The 27,521-nt window shown below is 42.1% G+C and overlaps 1 protein-coding gene across 3 annotated transcripts in view; it reads left to right on the plus strand.

The window, feature by feature from the left end:
- Positions 1-26,701, plus strand: part of ctbp2a (C-terminal binding protein 2a) — a 61,288-nt gene extending 34,587 nt beyond the window's left edge. For 2 of the 3 annotated variants that reach the window (XM_083922741.1, XM_083922740.1), the window contains exons 3-10: positions 15,194-15,348; positions 19,003-19,147; positions 19,920-20,126; positions 20,927-21,141; positions 22,546-22,676; positions 22,796-22,923; positions 23,009-23,132; positions 24,979-26,701. In XM_083922741.1, coding sequence (XP_083778867.1) covers positions 15,194-15,348; positions 19,003-19,147; positions 19,920-20,126; positions 20,927-21,141; positions 22,546-22,676; positions 22,796-22,923; positions 23,009-23,132; positions 24,979-25,162 — 1,289 coding nt within the window. In that variant the 3' untranslated portion in view covers positions 25,163-26,701. Of the gene's footprint in view, positions 1-4,910; positions 5,678-15,193; positions 15,349-19,002; positions 19,148-19,919; positions 20,127-20,926; positions 21,142-22,545; positions 22,677-22,795; positions 22,924-23,008; positions 23,133-24,978 lie in introns of those variants that run through there. The other variant, XM_083922742.1, reaches the window with a different exon arrangement.
- Positions 26,702-27,521: the final 820 nt, after the last annotated feature.

The following is a 27,521-nucleotide window of genomic DNA, read 5'->3' on the forward strand; positions in this document are numbered from 1 at the left end:
ACCATTGAACATTGAAAGTGTTGCCTATTTTAATGTCTCATTCTGTGAGAGTGAAAAGACTCATGTGTTTGATTAAACATCAAAGTTGCACGTTTTTGTACATAAACGTGTAAGGATAACTGATGATCTATTCATCAGTATTTAACTCATTCTCATTTAACTCTTTAACTCGTTTAACTTATTCTCGGATTGATTATTCTTGTGGATGAATTGAGCAACGCTGGTGCAGGATTTGGTTCACAATAGCAATGAAAAAAAAATCTATTTGGTACAGCTCTGATCGGTTCCTTTGACAAGCTCCTTCCCTATAGCAATGGCGCCGGAGGCTCTTTGGTATTGAAGTATTTAGGGCCAAACCAAATTGGCAGTAAAAGTGTGATTTCCTGTCCAGGATACTGCTGTGTTTCTATGTTAAGGAACGTTGGGAGATCATTACAAACTTCCAAAATTTTAATCTCCTCTCATCACAAACTATGTAGGCTGTGTGTGGGATGATGGTGTGTGTTGTTTGTACGTGTACATACTATGAACTGCTGTTGGCAGGTGTGGCGTCTGTTGTGGCACAGGGCAGAGTTCCTCTCCTCACCAGATGTTCCAGTTCCCTCCAATCCCCTCATGAGTGAATAAAGTCTCTGCCAGGATTAGGGCTATATGAAGCCTGAGTACTAGTCTTCTCTTCTTCTCTTTGTCTTTGTCTAATTTGATCCCAGTTCCTCTTTGTTTTTGATAGAAAGTTACTTGGCTATGACATTTTAGAGTAGAGAGTGGGGGGAAAAAGGAGTTTGAGGTAATGGGAGAAATATGTCCCTAAACAAACGTCATACCCAACTCAGCACATTCATTCATGACTGTGGTTGTGGGTTGCTGAGCAGGAAAATGAGGGAAACGAGGAAAGTGAAGATGGGAGGTGATTGAACCCAACCAAAGACAGCAGAACTGACAGAGCAAGAAAGACTAAGGAATTGAGTTAAATGCACAGAGGGCTGCTTTAGATTAGATAGTGAAGGATTGACTGCTTTAGAGGCAGCGATAGAGACTTAGAGAGAAATGGGTGGAGGAATACGAATGAATGGTCAACAGTCCAAACCCCAAAGATATTCCATTTACATCAACATAGTATAAAGACAAGCAGCAAGTTCTCACATTAAATAGCTTGGATGAAATGTTTGGATTTTTTTTTTTTTTTGTGATCGATTCATATAGCAATAGTTTCCGAACTAGGTGAACTAGTTTCTAGTGAAAATGTACCTGTAAACTCTAACTTTTTTTTTTCAACAGCAAAATAATTGCCTCTGATAGTGAATGAGACCTGTCGGGGCATGTCTGCTTCTGTTTGTTTGCGGATGTAGTTGTGTGGACAGAATACAGATAAAATGCCGAATGGGCGCCATCAAAAGAAATCCGGTCCTTGAAAGCTGAAGTATGACCATGGAGGCGAAAAAGCTCTCTCTAGCCAGTTTATTGCATCCTTTAAGGGAGACTTGAAGTGATTAACTGCAGGTTTTGGGAGCAGAGGCGGAGGACGGACGGACACAAGAGGTCACATGCTCAAAAACTTGCAGCTAAAAAAACCCCAGAAGTAATGAAATAAGACGCTGAAAGGCCCTGACTCCTACTCTCTTCATCAGTCCTGCTACTTTCTCTCCTCTTCTCTCCTCTTCTCTCCTCTCCTCCTCCCCTCCTCTCCTCGTCTCTCCTCTCCTCCTCCCCTCCTCCCCTCCTCCCCTCCTCCTCTCTGTGCCAACCGGGGAGTCACCCTGAATTATTCATTTTGAGAAAATGAAATCTTCACGGGTGTTAAACCAGAGGGAAGAAGAGACAGAGCTGACCATGTTCTCTTGCAGCATGCATGTGCGTGTGCGTGCGTCTGGCGTGCCTGCATGCGTGTGTGCGTGCAAGACCAGGCGTTGCAGAACTTGACACTTTGCTCGGCTGAGTTTTAACAAAAGCGAGGGGGAGATATGTTTAGAGTTGCAGATGAATCTCATTTGCACCCGAGGAAAATATTATACATTTCTCAGTAGGCATGTCAGTTGCGTTCAGGATCACAAGGGGCTGTAAATGGGATTGTGTTTCACAGTGTTTTCAGTCTCGCACAGGGACGAGCGGGATATGTTTGTGCGGCCACCGCTGCATATCATACATATGATCCTAAATGTATTTTATTTATTTCGATATTTGACCAAAACATACATTTCTGAGCAGGCTAAACTAAAGGCCGCTGGTTGCTGGATGAGTCAGTGCTTCACTCTCTGTAAATATTTGTCCATGTATTGTTTACTATTTCATTTTTCATGGATGCCCGTTCACCCTCTAATTGTCTAAGCCTACAACCTACATGATGGGTGTAATAAGCAACGCCTTCCCCTATTCATCCCCCCATCCTCTCACTCTCTTTTACACATACACACACACAAACACATACAGATACACACACACACAAACACACACACACTCACACATACACACACACACACAGCCAGTTGGTCCAAGTTGCAGAGAAAGAAAAAAGGTGGTGGAGGAGAGTGATGGTGTTGGAGAGGTGGAGCGTTGCACAGACGGGGGACGAATGGGAGAGCAAGAATTTATGTGATGCGATCGCCTTCCTGCAAAAAAACTAAACAACCTGAACATCTGTTGTCCACCTGCAGCTGTGGCATCTCTCTTTCTCCCCCTTGTTTCTTTCACTGCCCCTCTTCTCCTCTCACCCTTCGTGCTTCAATCATTTGGCAACAGCACATCATGAAGACCACAAGAGGCAGATGGGATAGTGAATTTTAGAGGTCAGATTCTCCCTCCAGCGCTCCCTTTTCATGAATGAGGCTTTTTTTTACTCCAGGCCTTGTTTGTGGGCTCTGGTTACATGTTGTAACCAAACCTTCTCAATGGAGCCCTTCAAACTCATTACACTCCTGTTGAAGTTACAGTAAACACATTTAGTACACTGATAGGCACTATTAATACAGCAGAATACTACAAGTGTAATGCGTTGGATTTGTTCCTTTTGTGGTCTCTCCATCAGGATTTGCTTTCTGTCACTTTTCGTACGGTTTGCAATGGAGTAAAAAGCATTAATTTGTTCACTCATTAAAGGGCTGCAACTACCAATTATTTTCATTGGTGATCAATCTGTCGATTAGCTCTTTGATCAATCATTTAGACTGTAACATTTCAGAAATACTTCAGCATAAACGTCAATCACCACTTCCCAGTACCCAATGTGACCTCTTCAGATTGCTTGACCAACAGTCCTGAACCCATAGATATTCAGTTTACAATAATGTAAAACAGAGATATACTTTTCTAAACTATAGCTATAATTTAAGCTACTAACTTTTATAAATAAATAGATATTTACACTGCTACTAAACATTATTGTCATTAACGATTCATCTGATGATTATTTTCTCGATAAATCCATTTGTTGCTTGGTTAATAAGTGTCAATCTGTGTTTCCTAACGTTGAAGACGACATGAGTTTATCGTCATTAAAGAAGGAATAAAGAGACCAGACAATATTCATTTAAATACATTTAAAAAGCTGGAATCAAAATAGTTTATTTTTTATTTATCAATTTTCCTTAATCATCAAACTAAATCAAACAGATGAATCAGTTCTCAAAATAGTTGCTGACTAATTTAATCATTGAAAATTAAGCTTTGCAGCAATATTTGTGAAGTCATATATTGTGTATGTCAGTGAATGAGAAGGGGTAGATACTGTCAGTGGACATATTATTAATTTGGAAACAACTTTTCTTTGTGTACCGAATGATTTTTATTATTTATAATGTACAGATTATTTTTGCGGTCAATTGATGAATTGTTTGGTTGATAAAATCGGAGAAATTGGAAAATGTCCATCACAATACCCCCTTTTTTTTTCTCTATTAACGTTCCAAACCCAAAGATCTTTTTGTCTACTATGATGCAAGAAAAAGAAGCAAATCTTTACATCTAAAAAACCTTAAATGTCTGGCATCAGTTATCAAAGTAGTTGCACTACTGATCTGCAGATTTTCAGAATGCACACAAGCAGTGTTGTGTCTACGTAGGATGACCTGGAAACCCTTCTTAACCCTCATCATCAGCCTTTTTAAGGCGTCTTGTCAGAGACTAAGTGTTGGGCTGCCCTCTCAGATTGTCAGACGTAAACATGATTATCTTGGTCTCTGCTACTCTTGTGCATGAGTTTAAAGCTTAGGATCAATTAGACTGGGAAGGATTTTCCAACATCTTAGAGTAAGTTCAAATGTAATCGATTTTGCTCGTGTCTGCAAGTGTAAACACACAATCAGCACTCTGAAAACACACAGAGAGCCCAGTAGCAGGTGTGTGTGGGGAGACTTGTCGATAATTTTACATATCAATTTAGCAAATGCATGATTTTCTATTAAAAAAATCAGGTTGTTTGCACCGTAGTCTTTGCATGTCGCTCCTCCAGTGTGGTTTCGCTAATTTTAATTAAGTATTGACGCAAATCCTGTGTTGAAGCCTAGAAATGAAAGGCATAATGGCTCATGAAACGGCAAAACCAATCGACTCATGTTAAAGAGCGAGGATACAAATTTACAGAATGAGATTGTGAAGGAGAGTTTGTGAGCAAGTGGGAGTGAGACTGAGAAGGGGGGGGGGTTGGCACTCTTAAAGGACCGTGAAGGCCAGATCACAAATAATATAACAGAAAGGCAGGGAGGGAGGGAAGGGAAAAAAAGAGAGAAGGAAAATATGTTGAGGGAAAGGGAAGGTCGGAGAGAATGGGAGAGGGAGTCGTACGTGTGCCAGGAGCACTGCACCTCTTGCTGTGACTGGTGCTCTTCAAGGATTTTCCCCCCTCCTCTCTTTCGTCTCTTTTATTTACCTCCCTCTTTTCTTTTTCTCCTGCATAGCTGTGGCACCGGTTTGTTTTCTCTGTCTTTTTTCGTTTTCTTTTTACCATTTTTCTCCCCCCACCCCTTCCTCTCTCTCTCTCTCTCTCTCTCTCTCTCTCTCTCTCTCTCTCTCCCTCTCTCTGTCTTTCTGTGACTCGTAACAAAAGGCTGACGGAGTGAGCCTGACGTCTGAATGAATAGCCCAAACCTGCCGTGAAGGGACTGAAGAGGGAGACGGAGCAGGGGAATAGAGGAGACTGAGGAAAAAAGATACAAGTGATCTGGCTGAAGAGGTCGGAAAGAGGAGGACGCTCAGAAGTGCTGATCGCCGGCTGAAGACGAGTAGAGATCCAATTGTATTTCGCTCTCCCTCTTTTGGAGATTAAAGGAGTTGACGGCGCTGCTTTAACCGCACGGGAGGGGGTGGCGATCGTAGTTCTCGCTCTCCCTTCCTTCCCCCTCGCCCACTGCCCTCCTGTGCCACCTTCCATTTTTTCCCCCCCGCCCCCCTCGTTCAAGAGTACCAGTCGTCTGAGGAAGGGAAATGAAGCTTCTGGGGGTGAGGTGACGAAGGTGGATAGATTTGGAAACAAGCAGTGGGAGAGCAAGAGAAGACAGTGAGAGGGAAGGAGGGAGGCAGAGAGGAGAGGATAACCCCAGAGCAATACTGTGAGAGAATACCCCCCCCCCTTCCCTCCCGCCAACCCTACTTCTTCTTCTTTTTTCTTTTTTTTTTGTCCCTCCACCACATTTCTTCTGCCATGTGCAGCTCCTGATTTGAAGAATGTGGAGACAGCATTTCCCAGGCAAGAAGCATGTTTCACATTGTCTAGTGCGTAGATGTGTGTGTGTGTGTGTGTGCGTGTGCGGGTGTGTGTGTGTGTGCGCGTGTACTCATCAAGGGTAATAATAAAAAGCTGTGGTGTGTGGGTGCGTGTGTAATAGCTAGAGGTGGGGGAGGAGGGAGTTGGATTTGGCTTTAAGGCTAATGAGCCTCTTATGTTTTTGCAATGAAGTGTGTCATGAACTGTGTGTGTGTGTGTGTGTGTGTGTGTGTGTGTGTGTGTGTGTGTGTGTGTGTGTGTGTGTGTGTGTGTGTGTGTGTGTGTGTGTGTGTGTGTGTGTGTGTGTGTGTGTGTGTGTGTGTGTGTGTGTGTGTGTGTGTGTGTGTGTGTGTGTGTGTGTGTGTGTGTGTGTGTGTGTGTGTGTGAACTCTTCAGATCAGCGAGAGGAGGTGAGATTAGATGGGCTGTCATTTGAAGGGTCAAGGGTCACAGAAGAATGAGCACACAAGCGCCTCTACGTGAGAGTGTTAATGGTTGTTCCTGTGTGTGAATGCTGTCCGTCACAGGGTGTGTATTCAGGCATGTACTGCGGACATAAAGACGTGTGTGGGACTCATTAATTATCCAAATATCAGTGCTCGTTTTGATGCTTTAAAAACTACAAAAATAATCAATATCCATTTTAAAACATTACATCCAAAAAAATCATAGTGGAAGTTATGGGGCTCATAATATTCACCAGCTGATGTGCACTTTCTCCCTATTTTTCTCAGCGTTGTCAACATCCCAAAAATACCTTGTTTACTGTAAACTGATAGTAATCAGTTTTGTCAGCAGGAAAAATAACTTTTTATGTACATGTGGGCGAAGAATCCTGCTGAAATTCTGTTACATTTTTGCAGAAAAATATATGGAATTCTGCAAAATGTATGTAAATGTTTTGATTTTGTGTCCATGGTTTGCAACTGTCAGTGCTTTCCTGTGTGGGTGTAACTGAGCATTGGTTCCTTATCTCCCTCTCCTGCCTGGTTTGTGTGTGTTTGTGTGTATACATGTTCCTGACCGGCACACACTCGCTTACTTGCGTGTGTTAGTGTGTGTGAAGTGAAGCTCGAGTGCACTGACCACTGTTCATCAGCACTGACAGATGCTTTTGTCTCAGTACCCCGGTTGTTTTCAGGCCCAGCTAGCGAAGCACAAAAGACAACATTTAAAGAGGAGAGGGTGATGTATGGATGCTCTCCTCGCTCACTTTGTGTTGTATTTACCGCTGACGCCACCTGTGATATCTTTATGTCAGCGTATGTTTTCCCCTTTCTTCCTCTACCCTTATACTTTTACATGTAATTTCGCCCTGCCCTTCTCTCTCATCCTTTTATCTCTTCCCTCCCTTGCCCCTCTTGGCTGGGCGATTGGGTGGTGATAGGTTTGGAGGAGGGCAGGCGGAGGGAGGACAAACAAGGTCTTTGTGTGTCCACATAGTGGAACAAGAAACATGCCGGGGTGGCGGCGGTGTAGCGGGGCGCTGATAGGGTCTGGTGGGGGCCTGGAGGAGGCAAGTCTGCCAAAAAAAAGATTGCACCGCCCTTCTTTTTCTACAGATGCCAGGGGATTATAAACACACTCAGGAAAGTAGACACTCCCAAGGATACAGGCGCCGGATTCTTGTTAACATGTATGTGTACTTACACAGTGTAATATTGCTGTTTTTATCTTTGTAAGTAGCGTGCAGGTGGACATACTGTAAACAACCAGCGTTAAGAGAACAGAAGTAGAGTATTAGGGAGCTTTGGCACTGAGAGCTGTGAATGCCCTTGAACATTTTACTTTACAAAATCTGTGACATCCCGGATAATCACTGATCATTAATGGTTATCATCTGTGGGCGTGTGTGAAGCCAAGTGCACCCAAACTCTATGTGTTGGTGAGCGCGTGTGTGCGCGCAGTACCACAGCGAGCATGTTGTAGTGTCCCTGCGAAATGCCGCAGAGAACACAGATCGCGCCACTTGTGCGAACTTCACGCTCCATCGTTTGGGTTGCCAGATTGGGTGGCCTGTGGCACGTTGCCTTGTTTGGGGTAAAGATCTGATATCATGAAATCAAGCTTTTCCTGTCTCACTGCTGCACTTGCCACAAAGACAGCCCGCTGGGTTATCGTCTCGGCCCCCTCCTCCTCTCACTCTCGGACTATCCGATCTCTGAGGCCCCCAGCTTGGGAGTTGCTAGGTAACCAGAACCAGCTGTTGGTCCTAAGCCCGTTGAGCCCACTTTGGCTTTGCGTCAACTTTGCGTAGTTTTCTCTGAAAGCTCGCTGTGAACTCACCGACCGCTGCTGTGGCCCTGACATCATCGTGCCATGGAAAATCTTCCTCACTTCCTTTTGTTTTTGCAGTTTTATTGTTCCATTGATGCAGGGACCGATGTGGGAGCGTCCACAGCATGTATCACACCAGTTTGAAGAATTTAGGAGTATTTCATCACCTTTCGCGCGAAACTGATGGGAAATACAGCGAGAAAGAGGCAAGCATGGAGTGAAATGGAGAAATATAACTTGAAAGAAGTCACCTGTAATTAAGAGTCAGTTAAAAAAGACATGAGGATTTAAAAGAGAGTCTCTAAAGTGTGTCACTCCTCTTTGAGGTGAGGATACTAAACTGTATCAGAAGGCTATAAACAGATTTGAGATGGCAGAGTACACAGTTTAAATATTCAGGAAATCACAACAGTGCAGGTAAGTTGATATGACTCTGCAGTCTCCCAGAGAACAGTTTACCTTTTTAAAGTGTGGGACGACCCCGCAAAACATGCCACAAGTAAACCTGTGGGGAGCACATTAACTTCCAAATTAAATCGTCATTGTAAACCAGCCGAGGCATGTTGGAGAGCCACGAAACCACACTGCAGAGCACAGGATCTGTCAGAAAATAGGGCTTTACAAGTGAAGATAACTGATGTAGTGCAATGTTATTAAATACCAATTTAAAAGATTGGTTTCCAAACCCATGGGAGAAACACAGGTTTGAGCTGGGGTTTATTTTCTTTCATTGATTGTTTTCGCTTTATTTAGGAAATGATCCTTCTCCCTCTGAAAACTCTGACTCACTCGTCTGGCAGCGAAGCTTTCTGAGCTGCTTTTCCAAGATCAGCCCTTCCAAACGAAAGAATTAGACACCAGATCGTATTCGCTAAGGAGAGACGTATTTCTACAACTTCTGCTTTTTTTCCCCTCTAATGTTTGAAAAGACGACTTCTATTTCTGTTGTCAGAATCCAAAAAGGCTTTTTAGTTTGGAACATCTGTAATCCATTTGTGGTTTAAAGTACGCTCTTGCCAGCTCTGCCAGAAGTTTTTATACTTCCTGTAGAATCATCCCATTTGTGATTAGCGTTGGCTAAAGGATGATATCAGTCTTAGTCCAATCAAGCTTCCCTTGAGGGAGGTAACAACACATGACCTCCACTGGATAAGACTATCTGCTGTCACACTGAACACAGTTTAGATTTAGTTAGCCAAGCTGTTGGCTTTGTTTCTTTATGACTTGCTGGCTTGCAGACAATGCTGGCTGTTGTGCTATGATAAATACTTTGGGTACAATAACAGGAAATTGACACAAGCAATTTGCATTTTTATCCCAATGACTACCAGCCAAAATATCCCAGTGCCTAATGTAAACCATCTTTAGTCATGTTGCTTCTGCTGCTCACAGAAGTTTATATAACGGCAAATAGGCACTTTAAAAAAGGCTCTGTGGTGCATATTTTTTGTATGGAGCTGGGTGGGACTCTGTGTTTGGACAAGGAGGGTTCTGGCTTTGCTTTTGTTTGCCAAGAGTCCAGGTTCTGGGTCTGGCTGCCGGGTGGGGCGGCTGGCAAGCTGCTGGAGACAGAAAGACGGATAGATTGAGGAAAAGATGGATAGAGAAGAAAGTGCAGAGACACAAGTCCAAGTGAAATAAATGAAAACAGCCAGATGTGATCGTTTTTTTTATTCTTTAGTAGCTGGACCTCTGGTCTACAAGTGCTGCCATGAAACCAGCTGCTGTGTGATCAGTGGGGGGTGGTAGAATCCACCCTAGAGTATTGGGATAAGAGTCACTTTTGTTCTCCCTTTTTGGCTCCTTTGCCTGTTTAGAAATCCTTAACGGTCATCTGAGATCTGAGAAAGCTGTAGGGTTTTTATTGGTTTGTTTGTTTTTCTAATATTTATTTTTTCTCGTAATCATTATATAAAAACGTGCCTGATATTTTTTAAAGTTATTCCTCTAAAGTCAACAGACATAAGGTAAGCGTTGCCAGTTATGTTACTGCTTATATTTAACATTAATAGATGACTTTTATTACAGTCGTGTGCAGCGGCAAGCTAATTCTGAGTCTTTGTAATATTCCCCAAGTACCAATAATGTATTTGTGGTAATCAACATTTAGTTTACAGAAGCCTGTAACACATACAGTAAGGCAGTGGTAATATTCCCATAATATTACTACCAGAACTCATACCGTGTGTCTGTGGTTTACAACGTAGTATAACTGCATTTAACACTTTTTGTAAACCCCTTGCATCTCTATCAGTAAAACGTAATTGATTATTTATATTGTAATATTGCTTTCATCCATATCACCCTGTTTTTTAACCAAGATGTACAATATCAGTGTTGTCATAATAAATGGGTAATATTTTTCAACGCAATTCAAAATTATACGTCAACACTCCTCTCCCACCCACCTTAGCAGCTCCTGAAGTAAACCAAATTTAAATTATAGTTAAATGACAGGAGGGATTTAAAAAAGGTGAATAAAACAATGTTTGGAGTCTTGCGATAGAGATGAATCTAAGCAGTCAACTCCACATACTCATACCACATGGTTGCTCTGACAATATACCTGAAACGACCCCCTGACCATATAAAATGTATTATCAGATCCACTTACAGTGCACATTTTCTTACATTGAAGGTAAGAGAATGTGTTGGTGGGACAGCTTCCTGCTCATAAGACAGAACATTACGTTAGTCAAATGTGCATCTTTAAAGTTTAAAATACATCCTGCAAAAAATATTTCACTTAATCGATGTTGAGCTCTGTGGATTTGGTCGAGCACACCGTGTACCTGCTTGAGAATGTCATCACATATGTCGACAACTCAGCCCTGTTTCTAAATAACATTTCCCTGTACACTGTTACTGCAGTTAAAGCTCGTCACTGACGGGTTTTACAGCTTTCAAAATGGTGGTGAAATCAGCTCGACCTGCACTGGCAGGAGGAAATGTAGCGCGGTGTACTTCTGACAGTGTGAGACTAGAGACTAAAGCCCCGAAACTCATTAACTTTGATGTGACAGACAATCCCTGGAGGGATGGTGATAAGAGGCCATTACAGAGCCTCAGTCAACAACACCTTTACATCGGTGTGTACTTATTTCTTTGTGAATATACATTATGATTGTCCAAGCAGGTGTGGGTTTTTTATTGTCTAAATCTCTCCTCGTGTATGATAAACGTACTGCTAGGTTTTTTTCTTTGCCTGAGTGACTATGGGAAGATTCCCTTCTTGCTGTCTAAAACCACAGAGTTCCTTCAGATCACTGGCCAGGTATGCGAGTCATTAAGACCCTCATTAACAGCCTTGTTAGGCGTTAATTATCCGCAGATTCATCATGTGTTAAATGCAGTGCCACGTTCTGCCTTATTAGGCTGGAGAAAGGCTATTAGCCACCAGGAAATAATTAATAAACAGCGGTTTGACCTACTTCCTACAAGTGACGCTGCTTTTTTCCTCCACCATCAGCTTCTTGTGTATGTGTATAAAACATAAGGTGTGTGTGTGTGTGTGTGTGTGTGTGTGTGTGTGTGTGTGTGTGTGTGTGTGTGTGTGTGTGTGTGTGTGTGTGTGTTGGTGTGTTTGTGTGTGTGTTGGTGTGTGTGTGTGTGTGTGTGTGTGTGTGTGTGTGTGTGTGTGTGTGTGTGTGTGTGTGTGTGTGTGTGTGTGTGTGTGTGTGTGTGTGTGTGTGTGTGTGTGTGTGTGTGTGTGTGTGTGTGTGTGTGTGTGTGTGTGTGTGTGTGTGTGTGTGTGTGTGTGTGTGTGCGCGGCTGCGTCTGTTTGAGTAGCGGTATGTTTTCCTTGTGTGTGACTGTTATTATAGAAGTATTTTATTCCACAGCCAGTCAGAGCTGTGATAATGAACTCTGCAGGAGTGTGATGAGGAGGCGCAGGGAGGGCTATGGAGCCACAGGTGTGTTTGGCAAGCACCCCCCCCCCCCCCTCTCTCTCTATAACACAACCACACAAAGAGACGCACACATCCTCTGTTGAGAATAATGCATGCATTCACTTTATACTAGGGACAGAAAGATGCAGGTCACTTCTTCCACATTATTTCTTTAAACCTCTTCTTTTTTATGCACCTTTACTCTTTTCTCATCATTCTTCTCTTGAAATGCCATTTTTAGGCTTTTATGGAGCGCTGCTTTTATTATGGCCGCTGCACAATAATAATATTTTTAATGGCTGTAATACAATGAAACATTATAAAAACACAATCTCTTTATCTGTATAGCATTTTATAAAGTGGCTCACAAAGCAGTCATAAAACCCTAAACACCAAAAACCAAGTAAGCAAAACATAAAACATAAAAGCACGGCAATGATAAAAAAAAAAAATCAGAAAGGAAAAGGTCACACATAATTTAACTGCTTGTAAACATTCTGCTGGTTTAAACTGCTCAAAGGGGGCTGTGATGAAGTATTGCTTTTTCATAAAGTTGGGGAACTCACAGGAGACATTATAATCAAAATTGAATGAACAGAGGCCAAGATATCCTGGCTTTTAGTGTTGAGCATGGGTGTAGCTCCAAAAATACTGTGTATTACATCCCCCTTTACGCAGTTCAATAGCTTCTTTCATTTGGCACGCCTTTCCTCCTTAACGGTTACATCTTTGCTTAAACTCCAAACATCCAGTTTCAGGGCTGTTAAAAAAAAGCTTGTGACGAGCAAACTGAACTCCATGTGTAAAGTCGATGGAGTGCCCCTTTTAAAGGCCCATCTACATTTTTAAAAGAGATTAGTTTTGTCTTATAATTCATCCTGCAAGTAGGCAGCCCACTTGAGATTCGATGATACATAGACTTTTATTTAGCCATCACCAGACTGCTCTCCTTCCTTCCTCATCCTCGTTGTCACCTCTCCCCTCCTTTTCCTACTTCTTCATCTTGCAGTGGTGAACTTCCCCTCTGCATGTCACCGCCGCTTGTAAAGATGTTTTGCTGCACACCTCAATGAATGTGGTTCACCTTCTTCTTTGACAGAGAGAGAACCACCAATTATTAGAGGAATACTCTCTGGAAAGAAAGGCAGGTTATGTGTCCGTTTGTCAAAGCTGTGATATTAATGACACACTGCTAAGCTCTTTTTTTTTTTTTTAATGAATCCCATTTCCATTTCTCTCCGATCGCTCTGGTGCAGGTGGTGTGTTCTTCCTTATGTCGTGCGAGTGTGTTTGCATCTGTTTAAAGGCATCAAACTCTGCATAATTTACAGCCTGTTTTTTCAGAATTCGTTTAGTGCGGCATTTCTATCAGGAGATAGCACCACAGAGGTATATGTGGCTTGTTATGTATTAGTACAATGTCAATCTATAGTTTATATAACGCTGCACCCGAATATTTTATAATATTGGCAAGTTTGCTCGCTATGATCCTTCATTTTCCATTTGGCTTTGAATTTAAAGAAATACTAGTCTTTGACATGAAGATAATAATTTAAAATGTGGGTCAGTAGTTGTTATACTGTATTGTTCATTTTAAAGAAAGCCTTGTTGGAAATTCTCTTTAAGACTTTCGCTTTAGCTAAACGTCCCTGAAAGCTTGATTTGAAATGTATTTTTAAGTATTTATGACTAAATAAGCAAGATAATATGTTATAGTCAAAGTCTAGAAAATAACAGTTTTTTTTTATTTTTATGAAGCACTGAAAATCTCTTCTTATCTTCTCCACCAAGACTGTGGGGGTGTGGTGCGATCCGATTTTATTGACAGTGACCTGGCCAAGTGACCAACTGGCATCGAATTTAGATTCAAATGTTTACTTTTTTCACAACTGAGCCTTGCCAATTTCAAACCAGTGAGAAGTGACACACAAATACAGAAAACTCTCAAGAAATAGCCAAAACTGTTCTAAGTTTGTCAGAAATGTACACGTTCATGTAAGATCCCATCAGCTGTAGTAATGAGCTGATGGAGAAAATAGGTTTTTTAGGGCCTTTTAAATTTTTCATAGAGCCATCGTCTTAAAACTTGGAACAGTAATCAGTGCAACCTTTTCGATTAACGGTGCAGAATTGAACACCAGCCTACTGGTGCAGAATTGAGGCAAAATGAACTGAAACACTGCCACATTTACATGAACCTCTTGTTTCTTTTGTGTTTTGTTTCCCATTATAGGCATCTGATTTGAAGTACATATGTTAGCATGTTGTAGTCATGTAGGTCACAAACACCATCCTTGCTTCCCAAAAACTGGAGGAGTAAGAGAGACAGACATAGAGCGAGCAGGCTTGGATGTCCTCTGTAGCAGCGCAGATGTCACTAAATAAAATATTTCATAATCCTGCCCAAATCCTCTAATCACCATGACAACAGGCAGCAGGGAGTCAGAGAGTGGTGGTGTGTGGACCCCCCCCCCCCCCCCCCCCCCTTCTCATTTTTCCTCTCCCTCTTTTTAGTGGAATTTGGGTCCACACCGTCACATTTTCTCCTCAATTTTACACCGAGAGAATACGTCACGTTGACTTTAGGGAGAGTAAGTTAATTGGCACATTCTGAGAGTCAGCTCAATCCGTCAGTGAGGAAAGACTCTCAGAATTCATCGGTATTGGCACATTTCTAGTTTGCAGAGATGTTTTTTTTTTTTTTGCCGCTTTTCTCCCTGAAGGGCAACCATATCACACACAACTCTAAAGAAAGGCGAGGACGAAGATGCAAAGCCAGGAAACTCACCGAGAGGAGAAAGAATCCTGGAAACGACCACAAGTTTGAATTTATTTATTGAGTACCTGCTGATTTTCTTCAGGACGAGTGTGCAGTGGGTGTAAATTGTACAGAAGGGAAAGACGCACTCACACTGAAGGCCTGTCGGCTTCAGTACGGTGATAGGATAATGGAGGTGATGACCTCATGGGGTGAAAGGACCTGTTGCCTGGTAACAGTGTGGATAACAGCGAGAGAGGGGGGTATTCATATCACCGAGCGTTGTGTGTGTGTGAGAGAGAGTGTGTTTGCGTGTTCTATCGACCAGTGTTGCCAGATCATGGAGAAGATGATAGCGGTTTAAAGTAGGGACCTACACACACTCAGGCATGTGTGTAGTTGTGTGCACGTGTCACTGATTTAAGCCATCACACAGGTAAACCTCACAGTCCCAGCCTGTGTAAACACGGGATGCGTTTCCTACATTTTCCTAGATTTTTCTGCAGCTCACTTGACTGTGTGTGCCAGACATTAATAATTAACTCCCTCTGGCCTCTCTCTGTCTCTCTGCAGGTATTCGGCCCCAGATTATGAATGGGCCTATGCACCCACGCCCCCTGGTGGCGCTGCTAGATGGGCGCGACTGCACCGTGGAGATGCCCATCCTTAAAGATCTGGCCACCGTGGCTTTCTGTGATGCCCAGTCCACACAAGAGATACATGAAAAGGTATAAAAATAACTTTTTTTGCAGCAGCTGTAAGTCATGTAATTAGAGGATTTAATAACCTTTCATTTTATTTTATATCTTTACTTTAGTTAAACTGTTATCTGCACTAACACAGACCTGTAGCACTGACCTCTTAACCCCTTAGAAAACAGGTCGCCGTCCCGGGATGGCTCTCAAAGCCTTGTCCAAAGTATAAATAGTTCTCCATTAAGGCTCCTTATTTATAAGCTCATTTTAACAGCCTATGTTTAAGTATGTAATTAACTTTAATTAGTTCTTGTTGATTTGCTGTCAGTTTCCTTTTTTTTAACCAATCTAAAGCTTAAAGACATGAAGTCTAGAATGGATGCATTTCTAATCTGCCTCAATAAAATAAAAGGGGGTAAAAATGAAGAATTATGATAATGGCGTGTAACAAGTAACATTCCTACAGTTACATATTGTTGTCATTTCGATTGTGATATTGTCGTTTTAATAAGAATTTAATAAGAGTTTATTTACTAGTTTGTTTCTGGAGCTTTTAACACATAAGGAACTTGGGTCACATTGTGATTTGATTAATAGTGTCATAAACAAATCATACAAAGCTTTCTAAGACGTAAAATCTAGATGGATTGAGTGGAATGAAATAAAATAAGAATAAAATTAAATAAGATATATACATAAATATATCAGCTGGGATCGGCTTCAGCCCCCCGCGACCCCGATAGGGACAAGCGGTTGAAGATGAGTGATATAAATATATGATATGATATTATAAATGTGGTTAAAGCGCAGAGACATAGAATTAAAACCATCTCCCTCAAGCGTTGACTCTTCCTCCACAGAGTGTATATGTAGCTTATGCAGACTTTTGCATTGTCTTAAATGTGTGATTTCTTTGAATGTGTCAGACAGCAAAGATGTGTAAACAGGAAGGGAGGTGATGTAAGTTTAATATACAGTGCATGTTTGGAATACGTCAGAGCCCATAATAATGTTGTCTGAAGCAACACAATTAGTCTGTGTTGCTTGCTGTAACAGTAGTAGCTGTAGTAGCAGTAGTGACAGTGTCTGCAGGAAGCAGGCACGCATACATACACACACACACATACACACACACACACACACGCTATGAACTTTGAATGTGATTCTTGAATAATTTGTCTTCAGTTGAGTGAAGAAGAACCATCTCTTTTCTCCTTCTGCATCTCCTCCTCTGTAATGTTTTAATAATATTTCAACCCAGTGGTGTGTTCCTCTCTCCCAGTTCAGCTATAATGGTTTCATCACTGACTCTAATCCCACTGGGTGCTGAAGTGCTGCTTTGTTAAATAAGGAGGAGGAGGCTGGTAATAGAAATGCAGTATAATTGTTCTGAGCCAGAGTGGGTGAAACATTTGTCTGATTTTACTGCCTATACACTGGAGCCAGTCGGTAGCAATTTTACAATCCAAGCTGGAGGGTTTGTGTCTTTACACTCAAAAAGAGAATAGGAAGGGTTCCACTTCATGTTGTATTAATCTCAGTAGAAATGCTACTTTGTACTAAATTCTCAAAGCCCGTAAATAAATACTTGGTTTTTCATTCACATTACTTTAGTCATTTCCTTGCTGGCCTAGTTCACGTACACGCACACACACACACACACACACACACACACACACACACACACACACACACACACACACACACACACACACACAAAACCAAAAGCAATCTCTGTCCAGTAAGATGCTCTCGTAGTGAATACATTACACATAGTGAGGACCCATCTGGGAGAATAGATGTTGGCAGCATTCCCACAACTGTAACTGCACAGCAGAGGGTACAGATGGGGCACTCTACACACACACACACACACCAACACACACACAAACACACCAACACACACACACACACACACACACACACACACACACACACACACACACACATACACATACACATACACACACACACACATACATACATACATACATAATTACATACAAACACACACACATACATACATACATACATACGTACATACACACACATACATACATACATTCATACACACACACACATACACACATACATACATTGTTCACACACAAGTATATAAACCGACTCACACACCAAGCATACCAAAGCTCGCTGCTGTCTTTTTTGCGTGCACTGCCTGGAAGTGAGCAGATGCAGCAATTAAGGAATCTGTCACTCAAGGAAAGTGTAAATTGTTGTATTTGTGCTCTCTCTGTGCAACTGCAAGCAAGTGGTGACCTGCAAAAATGTGGTGGCCCCTGCTGAGTACATGTTAAAATTAATCTATTACAGAGCACTCGTGTTCTTTTAACTAACACACTACTGTCCTTGGAAAAACAGAAGATTTGCAGAAAGCGGCGTGTTTTTCATATTCATATCAATAACCGCTGTTTTTATGTGCTGCTGTGAAGTGCAAAGTAAAATTTCACTCAAAATCTCAACCACACTTGAGGATGTTATTGAGAAAATTGCGTGTATCTTGATCATGTGGAAAACACATAATCAACTGGGACAGAAGAATGTTTCAAGAGCAGGGGCACATGTCAGTACTCTGTTTCACATGAATGGCAGTTTTTGGTGCCATTGTTGGGTCTTTGTTTGATAGTTGACCCGGATATTTATTGATTTTTTTTAATTTATGCTAAGTAACTTCCTCTTAAACCACAAATAAATCTCCATGCTCAAGTAGTTTTTAGGATAATTGGAAATATTCCATATCAGTGTAGAATAAGTGTAGTGTTGTCATTGTCAAGGGCTTTAAGTGCTTAACAATATTAATGATACTTTGCTGTAGGTAATAGCCCTCTACAATACAACATAAGGATGCACATGCCAACTCAAACTGCAGAGGAGTTCTTTAACAAATTAATACAACATGAAAATCAATTTCCTCACTTTTTCAACTTCATTTAAACTCGCTCTCAGCTTGTGTTCCTGTTGCTTAACAGTCAGCTTCGATTCTGTGTCATTTTCCAGTATCGTCTCCAGCCAAGCCTGCTGCTGGGCCTGCTTCGCTATGAGTAATGAGATTAATGCATGAGGAGAGCTTTAACCTTCAATTTAGCATCCAGCTCTCACTACGAGCTAGCTCCAATAAAAATGTTGCATGGAAATTCATGGCTATGCTAATCTGGCTGAGTTAGTTTAATTCAGTAAGCGGGTTGTGAATTTAAACCTGTTATTTAACGCCCGTGGCTTGTAGCAGCTACTTGCTGATGCTTTCTGGGTTCCTCAGCAGCTGTCAGTCTACTTTATGTTTGTGCCGGCATCCACTTCAACCTCCGCGTACAGTCTGAATGGATAGATTGTGACAAAAACCAGCTTTGGCAAGCACTCATTATAAACACACAGACAACCACTCGTGTTTTAGGGCACACATAAACAATCAATTTGCATTTAGATGAAGAAACGCAGACATAAACTTAGCACCGGGAAAATGGGAGGGAGTGGAAGCACTCATACTCAAATTGCTCATACATTATGTTGTGGGGGAAAAAAACACCTGCATTTAGATTTAGGGGTGATAGAGATTAAGAACAATAATGACATTGTGATCATAATATGGATGCAGAGTTTACTTCCATCTCTAATGCCGCTGATGGTGATGTAATAAGACAGCAATGATGACGCCTCCTCCTCATCCCTCAGGTGCTGAATGAGGCAGTAGGGGCCATGATGTACCACACCATCACCCTGACCAGAGAGGACTTGGAGAAGTTCAAGGCGCTGCGCATCATCATCCGCATCGGCAGCGGCTACGACAACATCGACATCAAGGCTGCTGGGGATCTCGGTGAGACTGAGGGGCAGATGCAGACAAAAGAGGAAGATGGATAGGAAAAAGCGAGGTTGTTCAGAGCAGACAGTAATCATATGCTGAGAATAATAAACAAGGAGGGGGTCGTATCTGCACATATGGCTCATTCATTCTCTACGGCATGAGGAAAACAAAGATAAATCAACAACGATGATGCATTATGGATAAGGATAGTGCACTTTTGGATGGGGGCCAAAGCAAACTCTGCTTGCTATATTGACTTAACATAAATAACATATGTAACAGGAATTATTACATACTGTAAACAGAATATGTAACGCTGATTGCATATGCAGAGCAGATGCTCCAACTGATATGAAACTCTCCCTCTGATTCCCATTTGGCCCCGTCAGCATATGTTTGGTACGAGAGGAGGATTTAGTGTGATATCCTAATTACTGTCATTTGTGGTAATACATCTTAGCACGCAGACATGGATTTCTGAGAAATGTTCTTTTCATGGGCATAATTAGAAGTTATTATTATCATTTAATCCTTCACAGTTAAGTTTTACACACAGTGCATTTTTAGTTTGTAGAGGGTCATAAAGAACATACATTTCCTGACAATTATTTTGTGAAATAAAGAAACTACTGATGAATCTCTCTTCAAAACAGCAGCAGTAACTACATTAATCAAATGTTATAACAAGATGTGAAGCAATCATGTTAATCATTCGAAGAATCTAGTATGTTGTTGTCATCTCTTGAGCTTCACTGTTTCTTCTCTCCTGTCTGACCTTTTCCAGGCATTGCGGTGTGTAATATTCCCTCAGCAGCTGTAGAAGAGACAGCAGACTCAACACTTTGTCACATCCTCAACCTGTACCGGCGAAATACCTGGCTGTACCAGGCTCTCCGGGAGGGCACCCGGGTCCAGAGCGTTGAGCAGATCCGGGAGGTGGCGTCCGGGGCGGCTAGGATCCGAGGAGAGACGCTTGGCCTCATCGGGTTTGGTGAGCTCCTTTTTTCTTTTAAGCTGTGGATTGTTCCTTTTGGTTGACAGCAACTGTATGAAGTCACTAAACTATGTGGCCTCTACTATATACAGCTTCTTTCAAGCATATTAAAATATCTTATTTTACCTTTTTCATAATGTGAGATAAAATATTTTATTGGTTTAAATAGTTTAATTTTTGCAACTCTTCGATTTTAATATAGTAGTGCTAATTATCCTGTAATTGTGTTTCCAAGTTGGAAGTTTGCATGTTTTTTTTATTCATTCACTCATCTACGGGCAATTTAGAGTCATCAATGAACCTAACATGTGCACATCTTTGGACTGTGGGAGGAAGCCGGAGAACCTGGAGAAGACCCACGCAGACACGGGGAGAACATGCAAACTCCCAGCTGGGATTTGAACCAGGAACCCTCTTGCTGTGATCTTTCTATAATTTGCATAGTCCAGTCTATTAAATGTAATCAAAATATTGAACTAGAGATCATCACACAAGCAGCATATTGGTTGGGCCACACCCATCTACGCAGTCAACCTTAATTTTGATCTCCACTACACACCTGTAAAGTTTTGTGACCACATCTTGTGCAGTTATTGGACCCAGGCCCCCTCCCTACGACACACTACATACTGGTAATGATGATTCTGTGGCTTAAATTTGCATGGTCTGAGGACCAGGGGTAGTTACTATTGAGTGACTCTTGATGCATGCATCGTCCGAAGACTGCGTATTAAAAATGCTAATATCAGATTTGGCTCTTAGCCTGTGTTTTCATTCCATCTCGTGCCCCCCATCAGGTCGCTCAGGCCAGGCTGTGGCGATTCGGGCCAAGGCGTTCGGCTTCAACGTGCTCTTCTACGACCCCTACCTCCAGGATGGCTTGGAGCGCTCGCTGGGCGTTCAGCGGGTCTACACGCTCCAGGACCTGCTCTACCAGAGCGACTGTGTCTCCCTACACTGCAACCTGAATGAACACAACCACCACCTCATTAACGACTTCACCATCAAACAGGTATATCAAATGGGGGATATCTGTCTAATATGAACCTCAAGAGATAGAAGATAAAGGAAACTGTTTTTTCACACTCTCACATTAAACGAGATTTGACAAGCTAACAGAACTCGCAAACCTCGGTTGGCAAAAAACTCTTTCTCATTACCCTCCAAAGCAGGCTGCACATTCTCCTTACTAGGCTAATGATTCCAAGAGATTGGTAGCACAGCTTTAACCCAGCCGACTGGCAGCGGACTTCGCCAGCTACTAACATTCCCTGACTGCAAACGTTCCTTTTGTTGGCAACATCCAATTATGGGCTGTTTAAATAACCTTTTAATGAGTGGTAAGGTACTCAGAACAAGCACAAGCAAGAAACACAGAGGGATGTACACACAGGGGTGGATGGTGTGGGATATGTTATTGTCTGTAATGTGGTGGGGAGAATCACTGTAATCAGTCTGTTCTTCCTCACAGTTTCATAACTCTCAGGTCAGTTTGACCCTGTGTGTGCGTACGTGCGTGTGCGCGTGTGTGACAAAAATCGGAAAGAGTGACATTTTTCTCTTTTGCAAGCATCATTGGGACAGTGATCTAACGTTAAAACATCAGCTCTTCTCAGCAGCTAGATGCTATTAATGTATGCATTTTCCCTGCAATGTGATCCAAAGTTTTCAAAGTCCATGATAAGTTTATGCAGCACACCTATTGTGAGTTGCCAACAAAGCAGTCATCAACCACTCGACAAATGCTACTCAACAGCCAAGTGGGCTGCCAGGCCAGGCATACAGGAATCAGCAGCTAACATAACCAGAGAATACACTTTCACCTCCAAATGTAATGTTTTTTCCTCGTGGACCCCCCCAACATGCTTAATACAAGAAACACTCTGGAGTTGTCTTCTCCTTCTCACTGCTGCCACCTGGAGGAGATAAACTGAACTGCTGGTTGTGTTAAATCCAATAGTTTAATATCTATTTGAAGAATATACAGTGGCTGAAATTGGCCGCTGCTTCAAAGCTACATAGGTTTTCAATAATTGTTATTAGTTTTTGAGGTTGAATAAACGTTCATCTCAAATGTTCATCTGCATCATCGCTTGCATGCTATTTTCTTGTATACCGTGAAAATAAGAGCTCTGTGAAGATGAAAGGATTAGTGTCATTTAAATGTCCCCTTTCTTTGAAAAGCCTTTTGTTATCTTGTCCGTCTTTATTTGAAAAGCATTCGTCTCCCATCATGGTAGGTTTTTTTAAAAGCCTTCCCACGCAACATTGAGCCGATGACAGCACCTCTGGCTGGCGGTCTTCAAGGAAGACATGTTGATTGCTGAAATATTGAGAAAGTAAAATGTTTTTGTGTGTGTGTGTGCGTGTGTGTGTGTGTGTGTGCCTGTGTGCGTGCGTGTGCCTGTGCGTGTAGATGCGTCAAGGTGCTTTCCTGGTCAACTCTGCACGGGGAGGTCTGGTGGATGAGAAAGCTTTGGCTCAGGCCCTCAAAGAAGGCAGGATACGAGGAGCCGCCTTGGACGTCCATGAGTCGGAGCCTTTCAGGTGTTTATAAACACACCCTATTCAAACATCTTTTATTCATAGATTCAAGACACTGTTTCTTCCTCTTGCATCTCTTAATCTTTGTGTTCCCTTTTTGTCTTTTATCTGCTGTTGAATAGTTTTTCCCAAGGTCCTCTGAAAGACGCCCCCAACTTGATCTGCACACCCCACACCGCCTGGTACAGCGAGCAGGCGTCACTGGAGATGAGAGAGGCTGCCGCCACAGAAATACGAAGAGCCATCACTGGTATGGAGACATCTTTGAATGCATTACTGCACCCATAGATTTTTGGTTTCTCAGCTCACCGATGTTCAACCTCCCCCCAACACAGGCCGAATTCCTGACAGCCTCCGAAACTGTGTCAACAAAGAGTTCTTTGTTACCACGGCACCCTGGGGAATGATGGAGCAGCAGCAGCCTCAAGTTCACCCTGAGATGAATGGTGCCGCCTACAGGTAGGAGGGGGGATTTATGTGAATGAGCCCAGCAGGCTACTCACACCGCACAGAGATCACCTGTGTGACATCAACACCTGCAGTAGATGAGACTAAACACACAGGGGAGGGGTGGTGTAGATATTCACATGTATGTTTGACACAATTCTGACTTTCTTTTCCTGAATATTAGGCTGGGTCCTAGTTTTTGTGGCGTATTTGTACACAGGCCCAAATGATTGAATCCCTTGTTAAGTTTAGGCTCTTCGTTTCTCAGTCTCTATATTGTCTCAACCAGAATGAACTGCTTCTCTCACACAGCCGAGTGAACCAAACCATGGTACAGGCCATAGCAACGGGGGGAATGCAGGACAAATTATATACCTAATTCTCAACCAGGTAAATGAATACTACCACTGCTGGCCCACAGGCCAGGGCAAATGAATAACATCATTAATAAAAACCAAATCCCATTGAAATCTGTAGCCCTTTTTTCTGCTTCACACTCACATGTCCTGTAACTGTTCCCACTCTACCCAGCATCACATCAGTTCCCCAAACCTCCCCCTCCACCACAACCACAACCACCACCCTGAAACAGAAACAGAGCACATAGTGATGACGTCATTCTAATGTTGTTACAGCTACAAATGACACACTGGAAATCAGGAGCAGAATAACTACTTGGTGTCATCTAAATAGTGCAATGACTGTATTTTTTTTAAGTATCTGATAGTGAAGTGACAGGTTAAGACAGGAAGCAGGAAGTATTAGTTGTAGGTGAGTCAGAGTACTGAAAGAGGACATGGAGGTACGTCATTGTGGGGAATAAAGAAAAGGATTTAAAATCTTAAAGGTTCCATGTCTTCTTGATCATAAAGCAGGTTGAGGTGCTATTTAAATACTGTGAAAGTATCAATACGCTCAACCCACAGAGAAATGCACACAGCCCGTATTCATCAACTATCTTTAAACGAGCTGTCAGTTCTTCTGTAAGGTTGCGATGTCACAACTATAATGTATATGAGTAGCAAGTCACATTACAGCGCCGTTACAGTCATTCCCCGTCTGCAATGATGGCGCAGAGACGCCGAGAGCGCAGATGCAGAAAACCTGGAAACACTGACCAATCAGAGCAGACTGGGCGTTTTCTCTCTTAAAGAGACAGGTGCTAAAACGGAGCATTTCAGGTGAATGCAGGTTTATTCAGACAGACAGTATAAGAATATAATGTGCTTTTTGAATATTGAAGCATGTAAACATGTTCTAGTAGAAACCCAAAAAACAAGTATGTACCTGAAAAGTTGCACAATATGGGCCTTTTAAACTGTAAAAACTGTCAGCAACAGACCTGGAATATTATCACTTGATTTATTTGTAACAACAGTCCCCCCTCCCACACACATTTGCTTTCAGCTCCCTGTTATAAAGGGTCGCTTCACCCAAATTATGAAAAAAAAAATTCTCACTTCTTGGGTACACTTTCTGAGAAGAGATGTCGCCTATTTATAGTAACACAAAAATGCATTTAGCGGCAGATATCTTAAAATTTGAGCAAATGAAATCAGTAAGGTTCAACAAAGAGGGGGAGAAAGTGAGAAGTAATGTTCTGTAATTTGGGTGAATGACCCTTTAAAGTCGCCCCTGACACAATAAAGACCTCTAACATTCTCATGTATTGCCTCCACGCTGCAGTGATCCTTGCCATAAGCAGCTTTTGCGGTGTTTGGTGAATGATGAGCAGACTTTTTTTTCCCAGGATTTGTGTTTGCTGTTTTGGAAAATACTGTAGAAAAAGTTGCTTTCAGATGAACAGCTTTCCTTGGCTCTTTGTCACGCATGTTGATCATCTCCTGTCCTCCTGCAGATTCCCTCCTGGTGTGGTGGGCGTCGCCCCCGGCGGGATTCCCGGACCTATGGAGGGGTTGGTGCCTGGGGGAGTGCCCATCGCCCACACCCTGCCCCCTGGTACTCATCCGTCACAGGCCACCTCCCCCAACCAACCCTCCAAACATGGCGACCCCATGAGAGAGCACATGACTGAGCCGTAGGACTGCTGCTGTAACCGAGCAGGGGGCTAACACCGTTGTAAACAATAAGAAAAAACATCAACCCTACCGAAAACTATCCAACTTGTACGCTTGACTTCAGCCATCTGAACCTACCAGCAGACTGCCTGCCGGGCAACGTTTCACATGTTTTTCTTTTTGTATGAAACCACTAAGCCCAAGTGAGGACAGTGGATGCGAGCTGCCACACTGAGATGGGTCTGACCGTCAAACTCATGCGCCGTAGATCTGAAAACTCTCCTCCCTCCACATCTGTTTTTGTTCTTCGTTGATTTAAGTGATATTTTTTGTTTTTATCTTTATTTTTGAGTATATTCTAGGGCACATTCCTCCTGACTTCTGGGACATGTTGACATTTCCACGTGCAGGATGGAAATCAGACCCACCCTCCCTGGTTCAAAGGAAGAGCTTGAAGGGACAGTGACTTCATAAGCGATCCGTCAAGCCTCCGTTTCCCCTCCTTGCTCGTCAATTTCACCGGTGTCAGCGCAAAACATGTCTTGTGTTTGATTTTGTTTCTTTACACCGATTATCCTATATTCTGTGTTTCTGTTGCAAGTGAATATTTGGTTTTCTGTTCTTTATTGTGTGAAATGAAGGGACATACAGATACAAGTATGTTTAGCAGACGTTGAATTTCAGCTGATGACGGCAGCAGCATCTGAAATCTCCATCCATGCTCTTTTTCTAATCGTCATGGCTGATGGCCCCTGAATGTAGAGACAAGACACGGAGATGTGGTTTCCAGTTCCATGAAGAACATTTCGGCTTCCGAGGTAAAAAACAAAACAAAAGAAATGACCCTTTTAAACCAAAAAAAAAGAGAAAACAGACTGCCATCATGGTTTGGTATCGTACATTGAGTGTGTCACATCAATTTAATATTACTGTTATAACTTTTCCAACTCTGCTGAACTGAGGTACCTATAATACTTGGCTATTGTCATGAACAGTGTCCCAATTAGGCCCTGTTTGCGTCCAAAGGACCTACAGTATACTGCAGCACCAGCGAGCGAGGTAGGGAACACAGTAAATCTCTTACTGACTCAGGAAAAAAATGAACCATCAAATGTGTCCAAATCTGAACAAAAAAAATGATTATTGCTTTTCATGTCTCCACCTCTTTCTTCGTTGTGGTATTTTGTTTTATTTTTTTTTTATATCAAATGTACGTTTTTTTGATGTTCAAGGTTTTCTGTCCTGTTAGATTTGTATTGCCTTGTTAAATGTACTTATAACCATAGTCTTATGTGAAGGACCCCGCCCTCTCCTCCTTATAGTTTCTCCCTCTTTGTTTTTCCTGCTCTAATGAAAGCCAGCTGTGGCTCTCGGAGGCATCGGGCCCTCTGTGAACAACAGTAGCCACATCCATCCCTTTTGGCCCCCATGACGTTAGCAAGAGACGGCTGCTAGCAGATTGTTTGGTTTTTAGTGAGTGTTTGTATTTGTTTCTTGTACAAGGTGAACATATAGCATACAGTGCAGCTGGAAACAATAAATAAAACTTACTGTTCTGATTGAGGATTGGCTCTGTGACGCGTTTGTGGGATTTTTTTTTTTTTATGTTTGGTAGCGTAGCTATGGTTCCCCAGCTCAATATCCTCTTAATATGACTCACGGAAACCTTTCAAACATGTTTATGTTCTCGGCAATGTTTTTTCCAATAGGTCAGATGTGTGATGTATGTTTCCATGGGTCAATAGGTCAAAATCACCTGCAGTTAATAGCTGAATTTCAGATTTGTGGGTTTATTCATTCAAACTAATGAGTCCCTTCTTTCTTTTGCAATTTGTAGTGCAAAGGTAGCCCTTACCAAACTCTTACAATGTTAGTTTACATCAAGAGGCATAGGACCCTGGCAATATAGGGCTGTTCAAAGTCTGACACTGTTAATGTCGGTAATGTCAAAACAACGATTTATTGTGCAACAAGCATAAAAAAAGTTAATATTTCACCACGCCTGTTATTCTTTATTACTTCCATTTGGTAGATAATTGTGCTCTAGCATTTGGAAATAGGACTCCAATAATTCTTGTTAACAGGAAGTGTATTCCCTATTGTGAGCTACATTTTGCCTGTGTTTGTTACATTTTGGCAAAGCATCATTAAAAATACGGCGACTTAGCTATTAGCAGTTCTTCCTTGCAATGTACCCATAGATGCACAGACAACTATCACTGGATTACTTTGATACTGAAGAAACGAATAAACGTGTTGATTCTCAGGCGAGGTCTGGAGTCATAAGATGCATCTTTTTTTCTATGACTTCTATTGAGATTTATGGATCGTTTTTATTCGCAGCGGACATCTGAGATCATCTAAAGATTTTAATTTGCACAAT

Source organism: Echiichthys vipera (genome assembly GCF_963691815.1).
Source record: "Echiichthys vipera genome assembly, chromosome: 11".
Classification (NCBI taxonomy): Eukaryota; Metazoa; Chordata; class Actinopteri; order Perciformes; family Trachinidae; genus Echiichthys; species Echiichthys vipera.